At 35.9% G+C, this 26,919-nt stretch overlaps 1 protein-coding gene across 1 annotated transcript in view; it reads right to left on the minus strand.

Moving 5' to 3' along the window:
• The window catches only part of Ahcy (adenosylhomocysteinase), a 136,949-nt gene that overhangs the window by 69,077 nt on the left and 40,953 nt on the right, over nucleotides 1–26,919 (minus strand). The window contains exons 4-6 of the mRNA XM_090408641.1: nucleotides 15,167–15,266; nucleotides 12,574–12,686; nucleotides 236–443 (exon numbers count right to left, since the gene is read on the minus strand). Of these exons, the coding sequence (XP_090264767.1) occupies nucleotides 236–443; nucleotides 12,574–12,686; nucleotides 15,167–15,266 (421 nt within the window). The remainder of the gene's footprint in view (nucleotides 1–235; nucleotides 444–12,573; nucleotides 12,687–15,166; nucleotides 15,267–26,919) is intronic.

Genomic DNA, 26,919 nt, shown 5'->3' on the forward strand with positions numbered 1-26,919 from the left:
TAAACCAAAGAAATACAGATATTTAGCATTTGGATAAAGATGAAACCCAAAAAACTGTTCATAAATGAAATTATTAGTTATTCTTCAACCAGATTAAATCTCAACACACTGCCAAAGAAAACTTCACTATAGCAAACTATGTGTGTCCCTAATGATTTGCTATAGTGAAATCTATCATAAAATAGATCAATTGGTATAATATTAAATTCAGATTATCCTTACACTGGACACTTACCTTCCATTGCTGCTTGCAAAGCATTAATAGGATCTACTTCAGTAATAATAACTCTGGCACCAAAAGCTCTTAAGGATTGTGCACAACCTTTTCCAACATCTCCATAACCTGCTACAACACATACTTTTCCTGCTAGCATAATATCAGTTGCTCTTTTAATTCCATCAATTAAAGATTCTCTACAACCATAGAGATTATCAAATTTGCTCTGCAAGTTGAAAAAGAATTTTAAAATTAGTTGGATTCATAAAGCTACAAATGAAATTACACAATAAATTTGGAGATCTGAAAGTTATCTTTGGTCTATACAGCAGGATTTCTGGATTATCTAATCCTTAGCTCATTCACAGACCTAACGCATGATGGGTTTATAGCCTTTCTTGGTGGGATTCACATTAATAAAAAGGAGTATTTTGAATGGCATATCTAAAAAAAAGTAAAAAATAAATGACAGAATTAATTTTCCAGTCTTCAAGATACTGGCAAATTAATGCTGAAGATCTATGACACTGTCATTCTAAGACCACACTTAAGCTGATCTTTCTGAATTAACTTCATTTTTATCATAGCCCTAGAAAGGCAGCTTGTTTTAATTGCAACTGAAAAGGACATTAATTCCTTTTCAGTTGCAATTTTGAATTATTTTACAACCATAAGCAGTGTTTACTATATATATAAATTTGTGCTCTAAAGATGCCAGTTGGAAATCCAATGACATATTCTTCTTCTGGTTCCCATCTGCCATACGGCCGCGGGAGGGTAGCTATATGCTGCCATTCTAGGGAGAGATGATTATGAGCAAGGTGGTTTCCCGTTGCCTTCCTTGCCGTAAGTATTTATGACTGTAACCTGTGGGTTCACGGGGCCGGTTTGCCTGCTTGCGGGATGAAAAACCCCACATAAACTGGCGGAAAAAACCCTGCTGCCCACGCCCAAGACCTGCTAACTTGGCTATGGCTGAGGAAGATCCTTAAGCTCCTCACATCGTAGACAGGAATCGAACCTAGGACACTCCTTCCCCAGGCATATGGTTGCGAAGCGCAAAGCCACTAGGCTAACCGCGCAATGACATATTGATAAGTTCAATATAAATGATTTCCGCTGGCATTATATCCTCTTTATCTAGAAAAGTTGGTCCTTGTTGGGAATCTAAATAGCAGAGTAGGAAATGATTGTCAGAAATAAAATATTTTGGGAAAATTTGGAGAAAAGAGCAAAGCAAATAATAATGACAAATACCTGTTGGATTTCTGCTCAGGACATGGACTGGTTATTACTAACACCATGTTCCAAGATAAAAATGTGCACAAATTCACATAGAGAGAAGAGGCAAGGAATAAGAAAAGTCTCAATGACTATGTTATTGTTGATAGTGATGTTTTCTCCCTGGTGTAGGACACCAGAGTGTACAGAGGATTTGAAATTGGAAGTGATCACCATTTAGTCTTGAGCAGGATAAAATTGAATTTCATATTGAAAAGAAGAATAACATGTAAAAAAGTTTTAAAGAGAATAAAAGTTGAGCAGCTCTCAGATGTGAACTGTAGACTAAAATACACGAAGATTATTTAAGAAAAAATGAAAGAGTTTGAGAACAGCAACCAAACCTTGAAGATTCGGTGGAAAGCTTGAAGAAAACACCAACTGATTCAGCCAGGTGTGGCAAGGTTGTCTGCAAGGATAGAAAAATCAGAACTCCATGGTGGACACAGAAAGTTAAAGAGGCACTGAAGGAAAAGAAGAAAGCATATCAAAAGTTCCTGGCAAAAACAGTCAGCTTGTGCTCTGAGAGAATACAGAGACAAGTGTAAGAAAGCTAAACACGATGTAAAACTAGCTAAACAAAAGTCATGGGAAGACTTTGGCAAGAAGATAGAAATTAAATATCAAGAAGGTGGTAAGATATTCTGGAGGTTGTTGAAGAAGCTTAGAAATAGAGAAAAGAGTGATGTAAAAGGAGTTAGAGATGATAAAGGTGACATGAAAACAGGAAAAAAAAGATATCCTTGAGGTACGGAGTAAGTACTTCAAAAAAATTGCTAAATGAAACAAAAAGTGATAGCACAGTGGTAAAAACATTCAAGTATACAGTCAGGATTACATATCCATACTTGAAGTAGAAAAAACCATCAAATGTTTGAAATGTGAAAAGGCAGCAGGAGTAGATGATATTTGACCAGAAATGCTGAAGTATGGTGGTATAAAAATCTTGCAGTGGCTGCATTGCATAGTTCAGAAGGCCTGGACAGAGGGATGAATTCCTGATGATTGGAGTAGAGCTCTCATAGTACCCATATATAAAAAGGGAAATAAAACTGAATGTGAGAATTACAGAGGTATTTTTCCCTACTGAGTGTTCCTGGTAAGATCTATGCAAGAAGTATACTTGAGAAACAGTTGAAAAGAATTGTGGGAAAAAAGCTTGGTGAAGAACAAGCTGGATTCAGGCCAAATAGAGGCTGTCAGGATCAGATCTTCACTTTACAACAAATAGTTAAGAAAGCATGGGAATATAACAAAGATCTATATTTAAGTTTTGTCAATCTGGAAAAAGCATATGACCAGGTGCCAAGAGAAGTTATTCAATACCCTACAGTTATATGGTGTCAATGGGGCATTATATCAAGCAATACTTAGTCTTTATTTGAGTTGTGAGTCAGCAGTTAGAATTGAAGGAAGTACAGGAAGATGGTTTAATGTTAAATCTGGTGTGAGACAAGGATGTACATTATCCCCTCTGTTATTCATTATCTATATGGATCACATTATGAAGGAATGTGGTATTAAACCTGATATCAAAATTGGAGATGTTAATGTCAGCTCTTTGCTTTATGCGGATGATGTTATACTTCTAAATAAATCCGCTACAAGTCTGCAATATTCTCTGACTAAATTGAATAGCTGTTGTAATAGATATGGTATGAAGGTCAGCAATAAAAAGACAAACACAATGAAAATAGGCAGAATCATTGAAAATGTCAACTGCATTGTGAACAGAGAACCTGTGGAACAAGTAAAACATTTCAGCTACTTAAGCAAGATTTTTAGTGAAGATGGTAAATTAAATATGGAAATAGGCAACAGAATCAACAAAGCTGGTATGGTAGGAAGTCATTGAATAAATTCATACGGAATAAGAGAGAAATTAGTCGGAACACTAAATTAGCTGTATACAAGAAGTATTCAAACCAATTTTAACTTATGGATCTGAGAGCTGGGTCAGTAGTAAAACACTTAACCTAAGACTAGAGACTGCAGATATGAGAGTCCTGAGAAAGATTAGAAGCGTGAACAGATGGCATCAATAGCAATATCATTAAAAATGAGGATATTAGGAAAGAACTTGACATTGTCAGCATCCAGGAATGCGTTAGCAGAGCTAATCTAAGGTGGTATGGTCACTTAAACAGAATAGGTGAGGAAAGATTAGCAAAACAAGTGTTCTCTGCCAGGTTGGCAGGAAAACGACTCAGAGGAAGACCAAGATATAGGTGGATTGATACTGTGCAAAGTTCCTTAGATGATAGAAATATAAGATCTGATAATGTTGGAGTCCTGACAAATAACAGACTAATTTGGAGGAAAATTGTAGATAAGAAGTTAGTAATGATGTAAATTTTTCATGTAGTACTATCATATCCTGTACACCCCTTGAGGGTACATGGCAGGAATTTGATGATGATGAAGGTCACCTTTTAGGACAGCTTGTTCTCAAATGAAATTTGAACTGTTTCTACAAGTGGCATGTGTGTGTGTCATGACAAGCAGAGTGGTGGTCTCACATCAACCAATGAAATTCGTGGGATAAAGAGAAAGTCCAAAGAACAGTGGCAGAAAGCATTCAGCTTTTAATACAGCTAAAATAGCTTTTTACTAAAAAAATAAAAAAATAAAAAAAATAAAATAAAAAAAAAAATACTGTGGAGAGAATGTAAAGAGAATGCTTTCAGCACTGCTTCTGTTTTCTTCCATATTTAATCACATCAAAGTTAACATGGATGAAATATCACTCCTCATGCACTTAGTATCCATGAAATATGGATGCAAAAGAATTTCAATTTGGATATGAACCTTGCACCCATGGCAACTGACATGTATACATGTCAAGGTCATTAAGTTGTTCTCACTAAAATTTTACATAAAAAGTTGAAATGTTTTACTTGCTCTATAGGTTCTCCAATAAGAATGTGAATGTCTTCAGTATTCCTACCTATTGTCAATGTTCTTTTACTGCTGATTTTCATACCAAATTTGTTATAGCAGTTATTTTAGTTAAGAAATACTACAGACTTGTACTGGATTTATTTATGAATATGATAAGAGGTGACATCTCCAATTTTGATATCAGGCCTAATGCTACTTTCATTCATAATGTGATCCATACAAATGAATAACAGTTGTAATAGTGTGCACTCTTGCCTCATTTTTTACAAATAATCTTCTGTATCACTAATTCTTAGTGTTAACTTACAACTCAAATACAGAGACATATGTTGAGTATTACTCAATATAAACGTCCCATTTATACAATTGTAACATTTTGAACAGCTCTTCTCTTTGCACCTCATGATTTTCTAGAGCTACAAAACCTTAAATATATATCCTTGTTATATTCCAACGCTAACCACTATTCCATACGCTCCCCAGCCAAAAGGCTGCAGGTTCGAATCCTGCAGTGGGCATGGAAGTTTGTGTTGTCTGTGGAAATACTAGTGCGGTGGTTGGCGTTGGTGCAGTTGCGGTCAGTTGGTGGATTGAGTGGTTGAGACAGTTGTAGAGCAGGTGCCCTCCCTCGATGAGTCTTTGAACTCCCTGGAGGTGTCAAATAATAATAATATTCCCATGATTTCTTAACTATTTGTCTTAATAGTGAGAATCTCATCTTGCAACCTTTTACTTGGTGCACTTCATTCAAGTTCCTTTCCACAATTTTTCTCTCTCTACTAGGTGTTTCAGGTAAGATTTATGCTTGCATAAATCTTACCTGAAAATAGAGGTCAAATAGAGGAATTTGACCTTCTGGCTAGGCCTTTTGAATTATGCTATGCAGTCACGATAAAACATTAACAAACCTCCAGGGAGTTGAGCCCTCATTGATGGAGGCTATACATCACCCACACCAGATGTCATACCTTACCTTCTCTTGAACATTTACACTAGATGCACTGAACTTTGGGCAAGCTGCTCCATGCACCAACTGTTTTGTGAGAAAAGTCTAACTGCTTACACCTTTTATAACTGCACACAAACTTCCACAGCTGTCCCATTCTACTCTCCCCACCTTCCATATAAAAATTTTCAACCAATATCCTATAACACCATCTTAAGAGTTTACATACCTTTATCATATCCCTCTTTTTCCTGTCTACCAGTGTCTGCAGTACACATACTACTCTCCATCTGTCCTCAATTTACATTCCATAATCCCAATATCTTCTTAGCATCCTTTCAACAGTTTTTCCTCTCTTTAGAAGCCAGAAGATAATCTACACACTGTATTGCAAGTACAGTTGTATCAAGGCCTTGTAAAGAGGCAAAATGACTTCTTTATCCAGTGGTGTCAATATCCATTTCAACACCACATTTATTCTCTGATTGTACCATATTTACTCAAATATAACTTTCCCTTGTGTATATCTCACACCCCTGATTTTAATTTACAAAAAAAGAAATTCAAATTTTGAATTTCCTCACACACAAAAAAGTTTAAAACTTTAAGAAATAGATAGTGAATGTTATGACAGTTTCAGATATTTTGGAATCCAGTTGAGAATTAGCATTTCAGCTCAGCAATCATATACATCTCTACTAGCCTACAACCGCTGTCTGTCTCACACTCCACTTTCATTTCTCATTAGTCATTCATTACATCAAGTCTTGTAAATTACTGGTAATTTTTGCTTGAAATAGGGAGAAACAAGTTACAGTGTTTGTTTTAAACTCAAAGATCATATGATTCCAAAATAATAAAAGGACAAGCAATAATGAAACTGTTGTAATTTAATTACAGAAGCATTATCACTAAAGATTCCAATATATCGCATGATGAAGGTGAGCCGCCGATCACGTAAATAATGTTGATAAATAAAATTTAAATAGATTCATTTTATAAATAATGTGTACAATTATAAATTATAATGAGTACTGAGGATTTAATTATAAATGTCAATTTAGTTTTTTCCAGAAAAACTTTAGTTTACGAAAATCCCTGCATATCTCACACCACGATTTTAACTTTAATTTTGGGAAAAAAGTGTAAGTTATATTTGCATAAATATAGCATTGCAATTTTCAATGTGTGACCTTTGAACATCAACTTGCTACCCACCATTAATAACTCCAAGATTTCTAGCTTCTTCAATTACTCCAAGCATAATCTCACCAATATAATATGCATTGGATATCTCACAATGCCAAAGAGCATAACTTTACACTTACTAACATTGAATTGACAGCTATTGTTTGTATTTATTTTATTATATTTATTTTATGATGTACATATATATGTAGTATCTCTGATTGCACTATCTTCTGCAAAGAATTGAAGACCTCGTCAGGCCCTTCCCAATATCATTAATATATAGATTAAACAACAATGGTTCAAGGACTGATCTCTAGGGTACATGACTAGTCACCTTAGGTCTGGCAGATTCCACCCTACCCCCAAATATGCCATTTCAGTTTATGCAGACTTTCATGTAATATCCTATGAAATGTCTTAGCAAAGTCTCCAACAGTATCAAAGTTTATCCATTCCCATTATCTAACCCGGCCACAACATAAAATATAGGCAAATTGCTTAGACAAAACTCCCAGTAAACCTATGCTGTTGCTTTCAAATTATAGCTTGTTCGTCTACCCATTTCTGTATGCAAATTTTTACCAACTTCTCTAAAATCTTCACATTCACTCTAGAGACACTGATAGGTTGACACGCGCATCATCTTTGCACCACCTTTGTGCAATGGGGTTCTCTTTTCTCCCATTTCTCTTACTTTCTTGAGCTAGACTCAAATTATGCAAACATGTCAAGGGCCTAGTTTAGATCAGCATTTCTTTGACATACATGCTGATATTCCATCTATCCCTACTGCCAAATTCTTATCTAGGTTATGGAATAGCCATGAACCTTGTGTTTATTTTTTCTCTTGAAATGATAGCATTGTGCATCATGTTACATACACCAGGTTGATAGATTTTGGCAAAGTAAACACTCATTCGCTTCTGACACAAGGGTACTGTCTGAATTTCATAAAGTTATTCTTCAGCATTCATTCTTTCTTTTACTTACAGCATAAAAATTTTTGGGTTGCCTTTAGCCTGTGGCCAATTTCTTTTCATACTCCAACTTAGCCTTCCATACAACATTCTTAACATTTCCAGCCTGCACTGTATATATTTCAAAACTCCTCTTGTTCTTATTCTCACGATAATACTTCCATGGGGTTATATCCCTACATACGAGCATTTCTGGGCAAATATCTACTGCAGCTGCCTTCCCACAGGATTGGCATTTTCTACCAATTCTGTCACTTCTGGTTTCATTTAACAGTCTTTCAATGTAATTACCTCAGACATTTAGAATATCTTCAGATCTGATGCCTTTTACAGTATTATTCTACAGTTATAATCTATTCAATAGCCTCCAGAACACTAGTAATACAGAACATTAATCTCAGGAAATAGTCTTCCCATGACTGGTTTAGTGCTTTTAATGCAGTGCTTTTTAACATTTTTCTTTGTATTCTCTGAGTACAAGTTGATTTACTTGCAAAGAACTTTGGACTTTTTTGAGGACTGCATCTGACTTCCTCAGTCCACCATGTAGTTTGCATTTTTGTATCCTTGCAAAAAACTTCACACACTTCTCTGCATTTTGTTCATGTTTTCATTCATTTTATTGTTTAAAGCATGAAAACTTAAGTTTGCCACTGAAATTTTTCAATACAATATTCAATCTCATACTGCTCAAAACCAAATGATCACTTGATATTTCAAATACCCCATATACTCTTTTCGTAAACCAGGATGAAGATATCATTTTCAACAATAACCAAATTTTTTTGCATCTTCTCTCCATGTGAATTTGTGCACATCTTTATGTTGGAAGATAAAAATGATTGTGTTCTTAACAGAATTCGACTTTATAGCTTTGCTCTTTTCTCTCAATTTCACAAAACATTACTGTCTACTATTCATTTCCAAATTTTTAGATCTCTAACAATTACCAACTCAGCTGCCTTCAAATTTCTCCACGTTCTTAGAACCTACTGTAGGACTATAGGCACAAATAAGTCTTACTGTCCAATTTTTGCCCGTATCACTACTTGAAACTGCCAACCATTCAAGAAAATTATCTTGATGTTTTGCATTGAACACCATAAGTAGTCCTTCCTTTCCCTGACCAATACCTGAATATAACGTGTTTGTTATTCAGACACCAATTATGCCAATATGGTACCCCTCTAATTCTAATACCAGTTCTTTTCCTTTGAACTATTATGTTGATGGTGGTGCTTATCTTGAATTCTTATTTTTCACTATTCACCCTAGTTTCCTGAAGAAAACAGAAAATCTTGTTTAACAGGTGACCATTATCTTCTAGTTTAAGCCAAAGCAAAATACCATTTGGTCAGTTAAATCCCAAATTGCCAGACCATTATTCTTTCAGTATTAAGGTGATTAATGGGAGTATACCATGAAACAAAGACTGGATATCAGGTTAACAGCTCTGCATTCCTTAAATTTAAAACTTAAGCTACCTCAGTGTAAAAGTTACACTGCAGAATTCAGGACTGGACAATAGCACCTACATGTTTCAGGTAAGATTTAAGTACGTATGCATAAAAAATGAAACTTAAAAAGAACAAGTTAGCATCAAGCCAAATAGGGTAGATAAGAAAGAGTCTTTTTTTTTTTATGTTGGGCCCATATACAAGAGGTTGGCTGGTCAACCTATAGTACATTATAAATGTATATGAGTAGTGGGTTGGGAAAGGAGAAACTTGGTTACATTTGATTTAAATGCCTATATGTTGTATTCCTTGGGAAATACGTCAGGGGAAAGACTATTCCACAGTACCAGGAATGAAGGAGGAGCTCATTTACATTATATGCACTTGCCATTTCAAACTGTTGCACTCATTCACTGCTATGAGAAAAAAAAAAATATATAGTTCTCATTCCTTTCTTAAGCCAACACAAACTTAGCTTCCATGAATGCTGCTGTATTCTCTCCTCCACCTTCCATATAATGAAAATTTTTATTAGATGCCCTTTCAGATTTTCATGAGACCTCAATCGTATTACACCAATTTTTCCTGTTTACTGGTATCTGAAGTCTATATATTTTCATACTATAATCCTAATATCTTTGTTACTCTTTTTTGCAACTTTTCTACAGTCCCTTCATTCCCCCTGCCCAAACCCAGAACACGAAATCTGTGCAGTTGCATCAAAACCTTGTAAAGGAGCAAATCTACTTCCTTATCCATACATATTAATGCTTCAACAGTGCAATTATCCTCCAAGTGGTATTTGCAATTTTTGCTATGTGACTTTTGAACTTCAAAATTCCTAGCCTCAGTTTCTTGTAGCATCATCCCACTAATATGCCATAGAAACTGCATCCCACCAGCATAACTTTACACTTACTAACATTAAATTGACAGCCATATGTCCACAGTTCTAGCCTATTCAGATCATTTTGAAAGTGTTATATATCAGTAACCTCTATAATAAATTTAGTTTTAATCCTTTATCCAAGTGTATGCAAACAAAGTTTGCGCTTGAAAGTATCTTCAGGACGGGGGTAAAGTGGTACAACACCAGGCAACTCCTTGCAAAGGTGGAGCAAGCTACCAACACTCTTATCTCAGTATCTCCCATAATGCAAAACACATCTCCTTGCAGATATGTATAATGTTATGAATTAAGGGAAGGGCCACAACCCAGACTAGTTTCGACTTTTATTGAGGTCTCTTCAGTGGGAGTCAGGCCCAAGTGGAGATACCAGGCAGAAGCATTAGCAAGGTCATCTCCTCCTGTAGGAGCTGCCAAATGGTGTGCCACCTTTTTATTAAATTACTCTGGATTTAGAGAAAGATGTTGAAAGTTTATTTTTCACTTGGTCAGACAATAATAAATTTATAGTAATTTAATTATAGTATATTTATTATTTTATTTATTATAGTAATTTTATATTATATTATATAGTATATATTATATTATATATTAGTATATATAATATTATATAGTAATTTATAGTATATTTATTATAGTAATAAATTTATAAAGACTATAATAACCTCTATGACTGCAGCAATCAGGGCAGTGAAGGATGATATAGCATTTCCACTGAAAATCTATCAGGTCCTTCCCAATATCAGTGTACAGATTGAACAACAATTGTTCAAGGATTGATCCCTGATATACTTCATTGATCACTCTTCAGATTCACTCTTCCTATATATCAGTGATACCTGTCTGTCAGCTGCAACCCACTTATTTAAGTCAGTTTATATTGCAATCCCATAAATTCATGATAAATTCAGTATTGTAGTATATCCCTTCCATCATCCACAGCTGCAACATTATAGAATTAGAGCAAATTGCTAAACATGACCTTTCTTTAATAAACACATGCTAGCAAAGTACAGCTTGTCTATTTACAATTCCTGTATGGTTTACCACCACTCCAGAGATACTAATAAGTTGGTAATTAGACAGTGGTTTTAGCCTTGTACCTTTATACAACAGAATTATTATACATTCTTTCCATTTGAATCAGAGATCTTTCCTGAACTTAGACTCAAGTTATACAAACATTAAGAACCTCACCAATTAGGCCAAATATTCCTTTAGCATCCATGATAATACCCCATTTGTTCCTTTGTCAAATTCTTATCCAGGTTAAGTAATAGCTCTCGAAGCTCATTCACATTACCAAGTTAATAGATCTCAGAAATTCATTATTTGAACAATCATTTGATTCTGAACACAACGGATACCATTTACAATTAACTAAAGTTATTCTTTCATGTTCATTTTTCTCTTACTTGCAGCATAATAAAATTCTTTTGGAATACCTTAGTCTGCACAGCCTATTTCTTTTTATACTCCAGTTTAGCTTTCCATCCAAAAGAAAGCCAAGCTGAAAATATTAAACTAAGCTCTTTATGCAGATGTATACTAATAAATTCAGGATAAATTAACACTAACTAAAATCTACCAAACAAATTTGGTATGAAAATCTGCAAATAAAAAGAAACCATAAAAATAAGTAGAAACATGTACATCAACAGCATGTACAATGGAGCATCTAAAAATAAAATCAGCTGTCTAGGTACAATTTTAGAAGATAGCAAATTAAATTTAGAATTATCTCTTCTAAATATTATTAAAAGACACCCAGGGAGTCCGTCACATACCTTTTCTTGAATTCATTTGCACTGCCTGCACTTACGAATCCAATCATGTACTATTATGAGAGGAAAAAAATCTAGCTCTCACCTCTTTTGCGGCAATCATTCTCAAATTCCATGGATGCCCTTTTGTGCTCTTCCCACCTTCCATAAAAATTAAAAATTCCATTTATTGTTATCCTAAAGTGATTCTTTGAAAAGTTTTAAAGGCAATTATATCACCCCTCTTTCTCCTGTTTGCTAGTGTCACCACTCCAAATTGTCAATAGGTCTTCATAATCTGTATTCCATAATCACAATATCGTTAACAGTCTTTGCACTCTCTCCAGTGTATTAAGCATCACCACAGAAGCCTGCAGACCAAACCTGCACATGACAGTCCAAGTGAAGTTTTTATCAAGAGCATGTAAAGAGGCAAAATGCCATCCTTATCTTTACACATCAAGGTTAAAGTATTGCAATATGGCATTGAAATTAAACTTTATCTGCCAAAACTAAGATCCCCTAGCCTGATCAGTTTCTTCTAGCATAATCCCACAAATATAATTACACCTAAGAGCAGGACTTTACATCTACTGAATTGACAACTATTTTCACATGCCCACAATTCCAGCCTATTCAAATCATTCTGCAAAGGTGATAGTCACATTCCTTATTACCCTGCCTATCTCTGCATCATAAGCTATGTCATTGGTGAAGTACTTAATGTCATTAAAGATTGAATAACATTGGAAAAAGGACTAATCCCATGGCACATGACTGGTCACCTTAAATGTTGCAGCCTGACATTCCCTAACTTTGATATCTGATAGGCAAAGTTTGTTTCGCATATCCGAAATCAACTTTGCTTATGATATAAGAGAAATCAGCAAAACACACAAGTTTTAAATACATTATACCACAAATATTACTTACCTTTGTAACAGAATCATTCACATTAAAAGCAGGTATCTTTAAAGTTCCATTTTTAAGCATTCGATACAAACTATGAACCCCTGTCGTGGTCTCTTCTGAAACACCTCTAATTCCTTAAAGAATAAAAAAAAAGGTACTTCTGAGTATTTCAGCATTCTGGACAGTATAGAAAAAATTACAATTTTCATGCAAAAAAAAAATTTAATTAAATTAAATTAAATTTGAAATTTAAAGCTCCTGTAACATTGGTGATTTTTATCTGTTTTATTGTGCTTTTCACTTAGAAAATTTGATAGTATATTAGTGCAGATTTGCGTTTTATAACATTTGTTATATCGTAATAATAAATAGTTTAAAATGATGCCAAAAACACACAAAGGCAATGCTAAGAAGAGCAGCTAAGTCGAGAACAAGAAGGCTTGCCCCACTAAAGAGGTTAGTGAAAATGAATTAACCTCCAAATTAGTGAAATAAAAGCAGATTATCAGAGAGATGATGTAGGAATTACAGAAAGTCAAGAGGCATTTGAATGAACATAGGGAGGAAAAGAAAATTAAGCAACAAAGCACAGAATCGGGTAAGTAACATTTTTGAAAAGAAGGACGTTATTTGGTATGGCAACTATCATGTAACATGCTGTTGACAGGTTATAACTTAGTTTTCCAGGAGCAAAAATTAAAAATATAATGCAAGCAATTCAAAAACAAAAAAGAAAAGTAAATGAGATTGCAATTGTAGTAGGTACTAATGACTTAAGTGATTAGTAAAGGCAGGAAAACAACCCAGAGGAAGACCAAGACATAGGTGGATTGATACAGTACAAAGTGCCTTAGATGATAGAAATATAAGATCTTATAATGTTAGAGTCTTGACAAGTAACAGACTGATTTGGAGGAAAATTGTAGATAGGAAGTTAGTAATGATGTAAATTTTTCATGTAGTGCTATCATATCCTGCACACCCCTTGAGGGTACATTGCAGGAATTTGATAATGATGAAGAATGGCTGACAGACATATCAAAAAATGGTCCACAGGGGATGCAAGTCTACAAGATTTACAGTAACTGATAGCATACTACAAGAATCAGTCCTTGGTCTACCTGTTATTCAATCTGTACATTAATGATATTGGGAAGGATTTGACAGGCAACATACAGCTATTTGCTGATGATGCAAAGATAAGTACGGTAATCAGGAATGCTACTGATATGTAGTACTTGCAGAATGATTTGAATAGGCTGGAATTATGGGCATGGGAAAATGGATGTCAGTTCAATGTCAGTGAATGTAAAGTCATGAGCTCTGGAATGATTAGATACCTTATGTTGTATTATATTGATGGGATTATGACTGAAGAAACTGATGAAACCAGGGTTCTTTTAGTTTTAGTAGACAGTTGAAGTTCAAGGGTCATATAGCAAAAATTGTAAATACAATATAGAGAATAATGCCAATGCTGAAACAAACCTCGAGACTAGCGTGTACAGATCTGGTCCCCATGGTGATTCTGATAACAGCAGCAAGAGAGAGAAAAAAGTGCAAAGGAGTGTGTCAAAAATGATATCAGGATTGTGGAATACTGATTATGAAGACAGATATACTGTATACTGCAGTAACTAGCAAACAGGAGAAAGAGAGATGATATGATTAAGACTTACAAACTTCTGAAAGATTCATACAGAATTTCAGTTGATGAAATTTTTTATTTTATGGAGGGTGGGGAAAGGACAAGAGGGCATCCTTGGAAGCCGAGAATGAATGCTGCTAAGTGGGCGAGGGCTAATTTTTCTCTCATATGGTGGTGCATGATTGGAATGAATTGCCATTGGATGTCTGTGCAAGCAGTGTGAATGAATTCAAGAATAAGTATGATAGCCGTATGTAATATATTGACACCCTCAACAAGTCCCTTACTCCCTGGAGTCTCCCATGTAAATAGTATTCCATTTACATGGAATACTATTTACATACTATTCCATGTAAATGGCATAATATGTAATAGTAAGCTATGCAGGGATATAGCCTATTCATCTACCATACATATTTAAAAAAATTTTTTTCCAAAGTCTAGCAATCTTGCTGATACCCTTTAGTTCAAAGATTAATACCAAACTTAGGATGTCATTAGGACCCACATTCATTTTTAACAAGATTTGTGATTTTATAAAATTTATTTGAATTTAAAATAAAGGATAAAAATCCTTTATATTAAAAATTTTTCATAATATAGACAGAATAACTGAAAGATATGAACCATTAAAAATAAATAAAATACCGCTAGATATTCTAACATACTATCAAAGGATTTTTTCAAATGTCTCAGCCTGATTGTAGTTTAACCACCTTACCAGCCACGGATCAAATATGTATCCTCATACGCTTCGTATCCAACATATATTTCAATGTAATATCAATGGTATTACAATTTTAATATGCACTTCACATCCATGATAACCTTGACGTCTTAGATGTCTTGGCTGGTAGCGTGGTTAATGTTTATAAACTAAATGAATATGTTATAAAAATTTCAAGTTAATACTTTTAAAATATGCTGCAGTTGAAATATTTCAATTGAACAGTTTTGAATACTTACCTGGTAGATACTGTGGGTACTTCTCATGAACCAACTGCGTCAGATCACCACCATCATCAAGTATCATATTAAGTGGTTGTCCATCAGGAAACACTAGTGTCTATATGAAACAACTATGAATTAACTACTGGTCAGCAAATACAGCTATGCTAAAGGTAGGCATTATGATATTGAATACTTAAACACATACATTCTAATCAATGAAATAAGCTTAAATGTACTTAAAATAAGCAGCATAGTCATAATAAATTAAGCAATCTTGTTGACATCTTATTACCTTTAAATCATACTAATCAGCGACCAGAAATAGTATCTTCAATCTATAAACAGCAAGAGTAAAAATAGTTCATTGAACTTACTAATATTTTGCCAGTTTTCTATCCAGCATCTTCAAAGAAGAAATTACTATGACAAACACACAGCACTTAACTAGATGGTTATAGAGAGAATTCAAACTAACTGAAAAAAGAACTAACATCCTTAACAAAGACCCTCCAGGGCATGGATGGTTAATTCTGAGAAGTCAGGTTACACTTGCTATCAAATTCCTGATATGTACCTTCAGGGGATGTATAGGATATTATATAAAATAGTAATGCAACTCATGTAGTACTAACATCCAATCAACAATTTTCCTCCAAATTAATCTGTTAAGACTAACAATCAGATTTCATACTTATCTAAGGTACTTTTTACCGCATCAATCCACCTACATCTTGTCTTACTCTGGGTCTTTTTCGTGCCAACTTAGCAAAGAACTTGTTTTGCTAGGCTTTCCTCACCCATTCCGTTTAAGTAACCATATCATCTGAGATTAGCTCTGCAACACATTGCTGAATGCTAACAATGGGAAGTGTTTCTAAAACCCTCATTTTTAAAATGATATTGCCACTGATGCCATCTGTTCACTCTACTAATCGTTCTCAGAACTCTGGTGTCTCCAGTTTGGAAGTTATTTCTAACCTGGCTCTCAGATTCATAAGTTAAAACACTGTCTTGTATATAGCTAATTAGTGTTTTGACTAATTTCTTTAGTATTCATATAAATTTTGGCCACTAGGTGGCCAAGAGCTGTGTTCATCAAGATCGCTGTGAAACAAGTTTAAATTTTAAAATTGTATGAGGCAATGACAACAGTTTAATATATATTATATGATAGTTATGATCAGTAGGCAGTGTTTGGTGTAGTTATAATTCTGTATTCATTAAATTTTTGTGTGTGTGTACAGCTTTGAGAGAGAGTAAAATGGGATGAAACTTAAGTCTGCACAAGAAGACAAATGCAAGTGGCAGGGATTTTTCAAAAATGAAATGCCATGAATGCAGTGTGTATGCATGAGGAGAGACTAAGAAAGATGAGAGTTCAGATGTGCAAGTAGTATAGCACACTTATGGATTATGAAATATCATTGAATGTAAGCAGTAGCAGGCAAAAGATCATAAATGTAAGTATGGGAATAAGTGGCACTGACGGTACAACCGAGTGCTTGAATATTAACAGCAGGTGGAAGTGGTGATGAGTTAACAATGTTGACTGTTAAGACAGCACACACACAGATGGCAGCAAAATACAAAGCATAAATGCAAAAAAAAAAAAAAAAAAAAAAAAAAAAAAATTAAATAATGAACTGAGAAGAGAAACTGATAAAGCAAGAGAGGAATGGTTAAAAGAAGAATGTAAAGTAATTGAAGAAATGGATAAAAGGGGGCAATACGATAAAATGTTTGAAAAAGCAAAAGAACTTAAATATTATGAAAAGCACAAGAAATCTGCCATTAGAAGATAATAAAAATTAATTTATGGTATTGAAATATAAGGCAACAGATGGAAGGAATATATCAAAGAACTTTATTCAAAAAAAATGAAAGACCAACAAAAATTAAATTAGAAGAGCAAAATGAAATCTCAACAGAAGAGTCCTGAAATACTAGAGCGAAATAGAAAAAGCAATTTAGGAATCAAAAAGTGGAAAGATGGAAGGAATGGATGGCATACCTAGTGAAATCCTAAAACAACTGGAGGACAAAAGGTATAACAGAAACATGGAAACTACGCAACCTCATTTAAAAACAGGAGAATGGCCTAAAGATTTCACAGGGAGTATTCTTATACCAATTGAAAAGAAAAGCAATCTTAAGTGCAGTGACTACAGAACTATAAGAATATTCATGACCTCTAAAGTACTGCTAAGAATATTAAATCTATGATTGTAATATAATAGAGTGGAGTATTTTCTGGAGGATGATCAGTTTGGATTTAGAAAAGACTGTGGAACTAGAGATGTAATTGGAGTAATGAGGACCATATGTGAAAGAGATATAGAAGTAAATAAAGAAGTTCATATGTTTCATTGACCTTGAAAAAGCATCTGACATGGTGAAATGGAAAAGCTAATGGGAGAGTTACGCAAAATAGGTTTAGATTGGAGAGATCGAAGGTTAATAGTTGAATTATATATTAACTAAACTGCCATAATAAAAATAAAAGTAGGAAAAACTCCTCTGCTAATCACAAAAAATGTGATTGGCAGGAGTAAGAAAAGGATGTCACCTGTCACTGACACTCTTTGTATTTGCAGAAGAAATAAAAGCATTCGACAAAGAGAAAAATCGCTATTGGAGGAAGAACAATACAAAATATTAGATTTGCAGATGATCAAACAATAGTAGCTAATACTGAAGATGAACTACAGCATCTAACACAAAAATTTGAAAGTATATGCAAGAAATATGGTATTAAAATTAACAAAGAAAACAAGAATGAGTCTCCAGAAACAAGGAAGTATTAAGGTGATGATGAATGTAGAAAGTGTACAGCAAGTGAGACAATACAAATACCTTGGTAGTATAATACAAGAAAATGTGACATGGAAATAAAAGAATTAACAAAGGAAAATATGCATTTTATAACAAGAAAACTTTATTAATAAAATGAAGAAAAATTCAAAGAAAAGGCTTAGGGTTTATATTTGGAGTACGACCTTATATGGGTCAGAAACATGGACATTTGGGAAGAAAGAAGCTAAAATGTTGGAGGCATTTGAAATGTGGTTATGGAGAAAAATGGAGAAAATAAAGTGGAGCGAAAAAATTACCAATGAATAGGTTTAGATTGATCTTTTGTGAATTCCTTTCTTCAAGGAGTTAAAGAAGGGAATTTACTAAAGACCGTAAGACCAAGAAAGCATAACCAGACAGATGTATTAAGAGACAGCCTACTGTAAAGAATGATAGAAGGGAAAATTGAAGGAAAGCAACCAAGAGGAAGGAGAAGGCTAATGATGCTAGATGAGATAATGGGCACAAGAGGATATCAAGCAATGAAGGAGGAAGCAAGAGACAGAACACTAATGATGATGAAAGCAGAGTTGGTAAAGATGAGGCAAGAGATTACTGTACACCCACAGATGTGAGACCCTTCGACACTTGTGCGCATGTCAGAAGATCCATTCTGATAATAAGGTAATTAATCCATGTTGTGGGATGAGTTGCTTATTATGTCAAAAAATTAACTTTTCTTTTATGAACATTGCAGTTTTTAAAGTGGCAACTGTTTTGCTTGTATAACAGGAAAATTTTACGTATAAAGCACATGATTTTGCGTGTTAGTAACCAATTCATACATCCTTTATTTATTTCTCCCCTTCAGCATAAATTGACGATTCTTTGCAATCTGCCACACCCAGTCCTATGAACTGTGGGCATATAATACACATATCAAGAATGAACTGAGAATTTGTGAAGAAAAATGAGAAAAGATTTGAAAGAAATATTGAATGATTTGAGGTGAGTGAAAGGGTGCAAAAAGGTCTGTTTTCTGAGAGATAGAATGAGCAGGTTGTTTGAAGCATTGGATAAGAGGAGTACACAACACAAGAGTTGGTAGTGTAGTTGGCAAGGATGATTTGACTGGTAATAAGAATGTAAGGAGGGATGTCATGACACTGTCAAGGAGATTGAAAGATAACAGTGTGGTAGGTAAAGTAGCCCAAGTATGATGTTGCCCAAGCATGATGAGTTGAGAAGGCAAGCAAAAATAAGGAATGGTATGCTAGCAGGGTTGTGTGAAAAGGAGTTCATTTTATGAATGTGTGGGATGAGTGTAAATGGCAAAGAGCTGTATAAAAGAGATGGGTTACATTTGAATGGATTTGGTGCAAGTCATTTGGAGATAATTTGTTGCTGCAAGAGAGAATGACACATCAGTGTAAGACCTAAGGAAGCATGGGATGTTGTGGAAGAACAGGAGAGTAAGGTAGGCAAGTTTGTGAATGGAGAGATGAGTGGTACAAGTGAAGAAATGCGAGAGAATGAACACAGTGAACAGGGGAGGGTCAGGGTGGACACTGCATGAAAGATGTAGTTTCAGGAGTAGATGTCTTGGTGCACAAGAAAGGATTAAGATAGTCAAGGATGACATTTAGGTCTGGGAGAGGTAATATCAGTGATGATAGACAGGAAGGGAGTCTCCATAGCTAAGTTGGTATAGACCAAGACTTTTGGTCAGAAAGACCTAGGTTCGATTCCCGTCCATGACATATGTCATGGACGGGAATCTGTCTCTTTCAACTAAAAGAGTTAACCGGTCTCATACAGAGGTAGGCAGGCAAACCGGCCCCACGAACACAAGCATCTACAGACATAGAACACACTGGGAGGCATAGGGCTAACCACCTTATCCTTGAGTTGCGAAGTCCACAGCTAAGAACCTTTAGAAGATAGACAGGAAGGAATGGACAGGGGGAGTAATATCCAAGAAGTGGGGATTAGTAGGACTTGTTATAGAAACAAAGAACTGTGCATGGTTACAAATGCTAGAAGTATTCAAAACAAGGGAAATAAAATTGTAGCATTGATATTTCATTTGCCCAAAAATTGTTGATATAAGTGAGACATGGTTGAACAAGGATGACAGAGGTAGAATGTGTAGTATTTTGTGAAGACAAAGCAAAAAAAAGCAGAAGTGTTATTGATGGCAGAGGATTGTGTCTATCTATGGTGGAAAATGCAAGGAGCAAATACTGATAATGGTTTGAAACAGCATGGTATAAAGTGAAGATGAACAGGATGATATGTTCAGTAGTGTTGCTAGACCTGGAAATGTGGAAGGCAGTGAGAAGGAAATGTTTAGACAACTTGGTTTGGCTACTAAGAAAACGGTAATCATTATGGGCAATTTCAATTATGATAACATAAACTGGAATGAAGACACAGCACATCAGGAATGAATGAATGAATTTTAAAGGATAACTAACTTGAGCAGTACATAAGAGGCCAGACGTGGATCGAGAGTCTTGGATTTGATTATCTCATCAGAAGATGTAAATGAGTGTACCACATCTTTCTCCAGTTGGAAGTAACCATGAAGTGATGACGTGGGTAGTTACCAGCTATACCAGGACTTTTGTGAGATAGGATTATATGTGGAACTAAGATAAGTGATTATGGCAAACTCAGGGGGCAGCAATATCATGAGATGGGGAATTGCATGAGAAGGAAATCAATGCTGCTAGGTCTACTCAGGAAGTATCCTGCAGAGGCAATGATTGTGTGCATGAGATTAAATAAGGTTGGTGTAAAATGGATCACTGAAGAGGTGAAGCATGCAATCTGGAAGAAAAAGGCATTGCAGAGGCAGCACATGATGAGTGGAGATAATCAGTTACATGAGCAAGCAAGGAAGGTGAATGAGCCATTACTGAGCAGCATTTATGACACTAAAAGAAATCCTAGGGAGTTTTTTCAATATGCAGCCAATAGAAGGAAGAATGATTATGGGAGGATGATGTTCAGTAATAATGAGAGGATGATGAAAACTGAGGAGGATATAGCAGGTGTTTAATGAGCAGTTCATTAAGTACTTCCATCTGTGATTGTAACAGTGCAGAACTTGAGAGCAGGGGGAATTGGAGATGAACCACTGATGGTGAGTGAGCAGGAGGTATGAGGAATTGAATAAACTTGATATCAACAAGGCCACGAGACAATGGTATATTACATTTCTTGAGGGAATGTTCCAGGGAGTTGACAGATTTAACTTGCATTTTTAACATGCATCTTAATTAACCCAACTTCCAAAGGAATAGAAAGACGGCAAAATTGTCCAGCTCCATAAAGGGAGTTATAAGACTAAGGCTTCGAATTACAGGCCAATCTAATCATCTGGAGTTGTGGCCAAGGTGTTGGAGAAGAAGCTAGTGAGGACAAGGATTCAGAACTGGGTTGACAGCAGTAGAATTTTCTTTAACTGACAATATGGATTTGCTAAAGGAAGAGCATGTTTAAAGGTGATGAACACTTTGGTCAAGGAGGATGCATATACAGTAATATTTAGATTTGATAGGTTGCTACATCACAAACTAGTCATTGTAACAGATGGGACTGGATAGTAGATTAGTGCATTGGATTGGAGATTGGCTATCTGATAGGTATCAGGTAGAGGAAAGTCACTAGAGGCAAGCAACAGGGCTCTGTTTTGAGGCCATTGTTTAATTTATATATAAACATTGGAAAGGGCTTAAATGGGGATATACAGTTTTTTTGCAGATGATGCAAAGTTGTTATGAGACAAAGCAGATGTTGGTCTGCAAGAGAACCTAAACAGACTGGATAGACAGATGTGTGTGTGGGGGGGGATATCAGTTTAATGTTGCAAAGTGCGAGGGTTTCAAAATTAGGGAAGCAAAGATGGGATGCAGAGTACAGGATTGGAGGAGATATTTTAGGAGGTGTAGGAGATGAGATCTGATGGATAGGGACTTGAAATTTTGTGGACATTTTTGTGGACATTTTGCTAAAAATTGTGAGAACAACTCAGCAGATTATGGGAATGATATGTAGAAGTTGAGATGTTTTGATTCCATTGTACAAAGCTGTGATCAGGTTACATATGGATTATTATGCATTGATTTGATCACGTTTTCAGAAGGATGAGATGGAGTTCAGAGAGGATTAAGTTGATTTCTGGTTTCTAAAATGTGGAATATGAGGACAAGATTGAGAGGATGCAAAATAATTACACTTACCAACTTATACATGATCAAGACATAAGTTGTTAAGGATAATAACCAGATTAACATGAATGATATTTTACATAGAATATCTGGAGATAGCAAGAGAACAAGAGGCCATCCCTGGAAGCTATATAAAGTGGGTAATGAGTAGGTTTTTTTTGTATGGAGAGTGGTGGATGGGTGATTGGAATGTATTGCCTGAGAATGTGACAAGTGCAGGGACAGTGAATTATTATTATTGTTGTTGTTCCAGGCAACTCCAAGGAGTCGACAGACTCATCGAGGGAGGCCCTAACATCATGTCAAGAACTATTCGACATTCACACAATATCTATCATACCTTGCCTTGAACTCATTCATGGTCGTAGCACCCACAACAGACTCTGGAAGCTTATTCCACTCATTCATTACTCTCCAAGTAAAAAACCTAGCTCTAACACCCTTGTCAACCACGCCCTTGCCCAGCTTCCATTCATGGCCCCTAGTCCTCCCACCACCAGTCATATTTTCAAAAATATCTTCTGAATCAATCTTATAGAAACCCTTCAGTAATTTGAATGTCTCAATCATATCACCCCTCCTTCGCCTATCGACTAATTTCTGCAACCCACAAATCTTCAACCTATTCTCATAAGGTTCATTCCACAGACCTGCTATCATCTTGGTCACTCATCTCTGGATCCTCTCCACTTCATCCCCATCACGAAGAAACCCTGGTGTCCATAACTGGGCAGAGTAGTCCAGATGGGGTCTTATCAAGGCTCAATACAGAGGAACAACAACTTGTTTGTCTCTGCATGTTAAAGTATTTTTCAGAAGCCAAGCGATTTGGTGAGCTGTTTTAGTCACTTTTGCAATGTGCCCCCTAAACTTCAATTCCCTATCCACCAACACTCCCAAATCCCTGGCCTCAATCTCCTAGAGTACAGTTCCACCAATGAGATATACTGCTGCTATTCTTTTCACCCCAAAGTGCATAACCTTACACTTTGGCACATTAAATCGACATCCATTTTTCCTATCCCAGTCCTCCAAACTATCCAAATCATCCTGTAAAATTTTGACATCCTGTGCACTCATAATTGCTCTACCCAACTTTGCATCATCAGCAAACAAGTGAACCCTTCCTCTCAAATCCTTTCCTATATCATTGATGAACAAATTGAAAAGCAGTGGTCCAAGAACAGAGCCCTGTGGCACTCGAATAGTCACAAGCCATCTTTTAGACTCCACTCCTGAATAAACCACTCTCTGGTATCTCTCCTTCAACCACCCTCCTATCCATCTCACCGACCCTATATCTATCCCCATCTGCTCCAGTTTACTGATTAGGGTTCTATGTGGTATCCTATCAAAAGCCTTGGCAAGGTCCAGTAGTTTCACTGTAAACCCATTACCCCTATCCAGTTCAGCCGTTACTGTGTTATAAAACGTGAGCAAGTTACTGAGGCATGATCTACCCTTCACAAAACCATGTTGTCCCCCATACAATATCCCATTTTCATCTATCCAATCCTGTATTCTTTTCTTGACTAATTTCTCTAAGACCTTGACAATGATTCCTGATATGCTAATCGGTCGGTAATTTACAACAGCAGTCTTGGAACCACCTTTATGCAGTGGAACTAATTTCCCCTCTTTCCACCCCCTCGGGACTAACCCAGACCCGAGACTCAAATTAAACAAAATGGTCAAGGGTACTGACAATTCTTTAGCTGCTTCTCGTACGACACGAGCTGGTATACCTTCCAATCCCACGGATGTATTGACATTGAGGTTATGCAATAGACTACTCACCTCCACTTCATTCACCACAATTCCCATATAATCTACTGGTACATTCGTTTCTGCAATGTCACCACCTGGATGATATATTCTTGCAAAGTGCTCACTCAGTAACTCAACTATATCAACTGATTCAGTTACCTTCCTACCATCGGCATTCTTTAAAATCATTCTGCCATGTACATTTTTCCTTTTACTTGCTACATATCTAAAAAACTGTTTAGGATTCTCTTTAGCCTGCATGCCCAATGTTCTTTCCTAATCCTTTTTTTGCTTTTCTTACCACACTCGTTACCCTTCTAGCCTGCGCTTTATACCGTTCTTGTGCCTGCCGGTCACCTTTCTCCTTAAATTCCCTCCATAATTGTTTCTTTTTTTGCAGCTCAAGCTTAATGGTGTTATTCATTCATTTAACCCCTAGTTGATTTATTATTCAGACTCTAGATATACAGTCAGCCATTGCTTCATGCAAACACTTCTTAACTACCTCCCATGCACTATCGACTTCTAGTCCTTGCAGTTGTACATGCCATGGCACTGAACCAATCAAACTCCTAAGCTTGTCATACTTACCAGCCCGATAATTCCACATGTACCCTGTCTTAATTGAAAATTCTACACCTTTAGCCACCTCCCAAGTCAAGACCCTATGATCACTCTCACTGATTGGTGAGAATGTGGTCATATTTGTTACAGCCAAATCCTCAGATGTAATTACTAGGTCAAGCACTCTGACCCCTAGTATTTTCCATTACATGCTGTCGCAGATAATTATCCCTTAATAACCGCATAAAATCCAATTCCTTCCTCCCGTGTGTCCTCTCCTCACTCCAATCAATGCGACCATAGTTGAAATCTCCCATAATAATTACCCTGCTTCCACTCATTTCTTCTATTTGCTTGTGGATACTGTCACCACTATATTTTCCATAACCTGGTCTATAGCAGCACCCAATTATATATTTAGTTCTGCTAGCCACAATCTCACACCAAATGGCCTCAAATGTGCTCTTTTCTCTATCATGCAATTCAACTTCTATTCTCCTTGGCTGTAGCTCATCAGCTATCAACAATACTCCTCCCCCCTTTTTATTCTCCCTGTCATTCCTGAACACACTATACCCATCACATTCAATCCCACTAGCTATATCATCTATAGTCAGCCATGTTTCACTAATACCAATAACCTGTGGTTATTGGTATTAGTGAAACATGAAAGTGCCAACCATGGCTAAAAACTCTTCCTTGTTCCTAATACTCCTAGCATTAGTGTACATGAATTTAAGACCCCCCCATTAGCCCCAACCGTACCTTGATGCCTTATATTAATTATCCCACTCTGATTTGTTGTCCTTATTTTCTCGGGCATATTATATTCATTCTTACATTCAACTGCTGCCTCCCTAAGGACTGTATATCTACTCCCCCCCCTTAATAAATCTAGTTTCTCTGAATTTGCACATCCACCACATTCAGCAACACTTTCTCAAGTCTTCTTACACCGTAACCATTCAAATGCAAGCCATCCATCTTATATAGATCCTTTCGCCCATCAAACTCACTCCACACATCCACAAATTCCACACCACTCGTCATACGTAACACACGCATAAAGTCATTCGCAATTATGGCCCTCCTTTTAAACATTTCACTGTCATACCGTGCAAAAGACTAATCATTTTAACTCTCTCACTCTTTTCTTTTGCTACCTCAAACAATTCATTCAGGTCTTCTATCATTTCCATTTTGCCTCCTTTCAAATCATTCGTACCTGCCACAATGCATGTGAGGGTGGAACCTTCCATGATGAGTCTCAACTCCATGGAGGTCTGTTCATGATGGTGATAATTTATTCAGCTAACTTCCTATCACATCAGCTTTACTAATTCTGTTGTCAATTTCCATATTTAATTTGTCATCTTCACTAAAAATCAGTGCCTAAATAGCTGAAATTTTTTTAGATGAATGTGTTCTATAGTTTCATCCATTCAGGATACAGTTGATGTTTTCAATGTTTTTGCCTACTTTCACTATCTTTATTGCCAATTTTCATGCCAAATTTATTATAATAGTTATTCAATTTAGTTATTCAAATTAAGTATAACATCTGCATAAAGTAAAGAGCTAAGATTAACATTGCCAATTTTGATGTCAGATTTAATACCACTTTCCTTCATAATATAATCCATATAGATCATGAATAACAGTTGAGATAATGTGCACCTTTGATGCACACCTAATTTAACATCAAACCTTCTCCGGTACTTCAATTCTACCCACCTACAGCTTAAACAGACTGATAATTGCTTGATATAATGTCCCATTTACACCATCTAACTGTAGTGTTCTTAAGAGCTTTCCTCTTTGCACCTTGTCTTATGCCTTTTCCAGATCTATGAAACTTATAGAAATCCTGGTTGTAATTCCAAGATTTCTCAACAATTTGTCTTAAAGTGAAAAATCAGATCCTGACAACTATTTCAGATTTTGTTGAGAAATCTTGGGAATATAACAACAATTATTATTAAATATCTGAACTCCATGGAGTCAAAAGACTCCAAGAGGTCCATACTCATGCCAAATCACTAAGCCATGCCTTGAACCCATTCAGTTTCTGCACTCCTCACCAATTACTCTCCATGCAAAGAACCTGCTTCTCACTCCCCTGCTCATAGCCTCATTATACAGTTTCCATGAATAGCCTCTAGTTCTAGCCTTCCTACCTCTATGAAATATCTTCTTTGTATATTAATCTGGTAACAACCCCTCACCAACTTATGTCTCAATTATATCCCTTCTATTCATAAGGCTCTAAGTTATTCTTTCAATCTGACATTCCAGACTTAACATTATGCTAGTAAACCTTCTCCAATACATCCCCATTAAAACCATGCAACCAAGTCTGCACAGTAGTTCATATGTGGCTTGATCAAAGTCATATATGGAGGTGAGGGG

The sequence above is a fragment of the Typopeltis vanoorti genome, chromosome 18 (genome assembly GCF_054136105.1).
Source record: "Typopeltis vanoorti isolate ZY-2024b chromosome 18, IOZ_Tvanoo_1.0, whole genome shotgun sequence".
Lineage (NCBI taxonomy): Eukaryota > Metazoa > Arthropoda > Arachnida > Uropygi > Thelyphonidae > Typopeltis > Typopeltis vanoorti.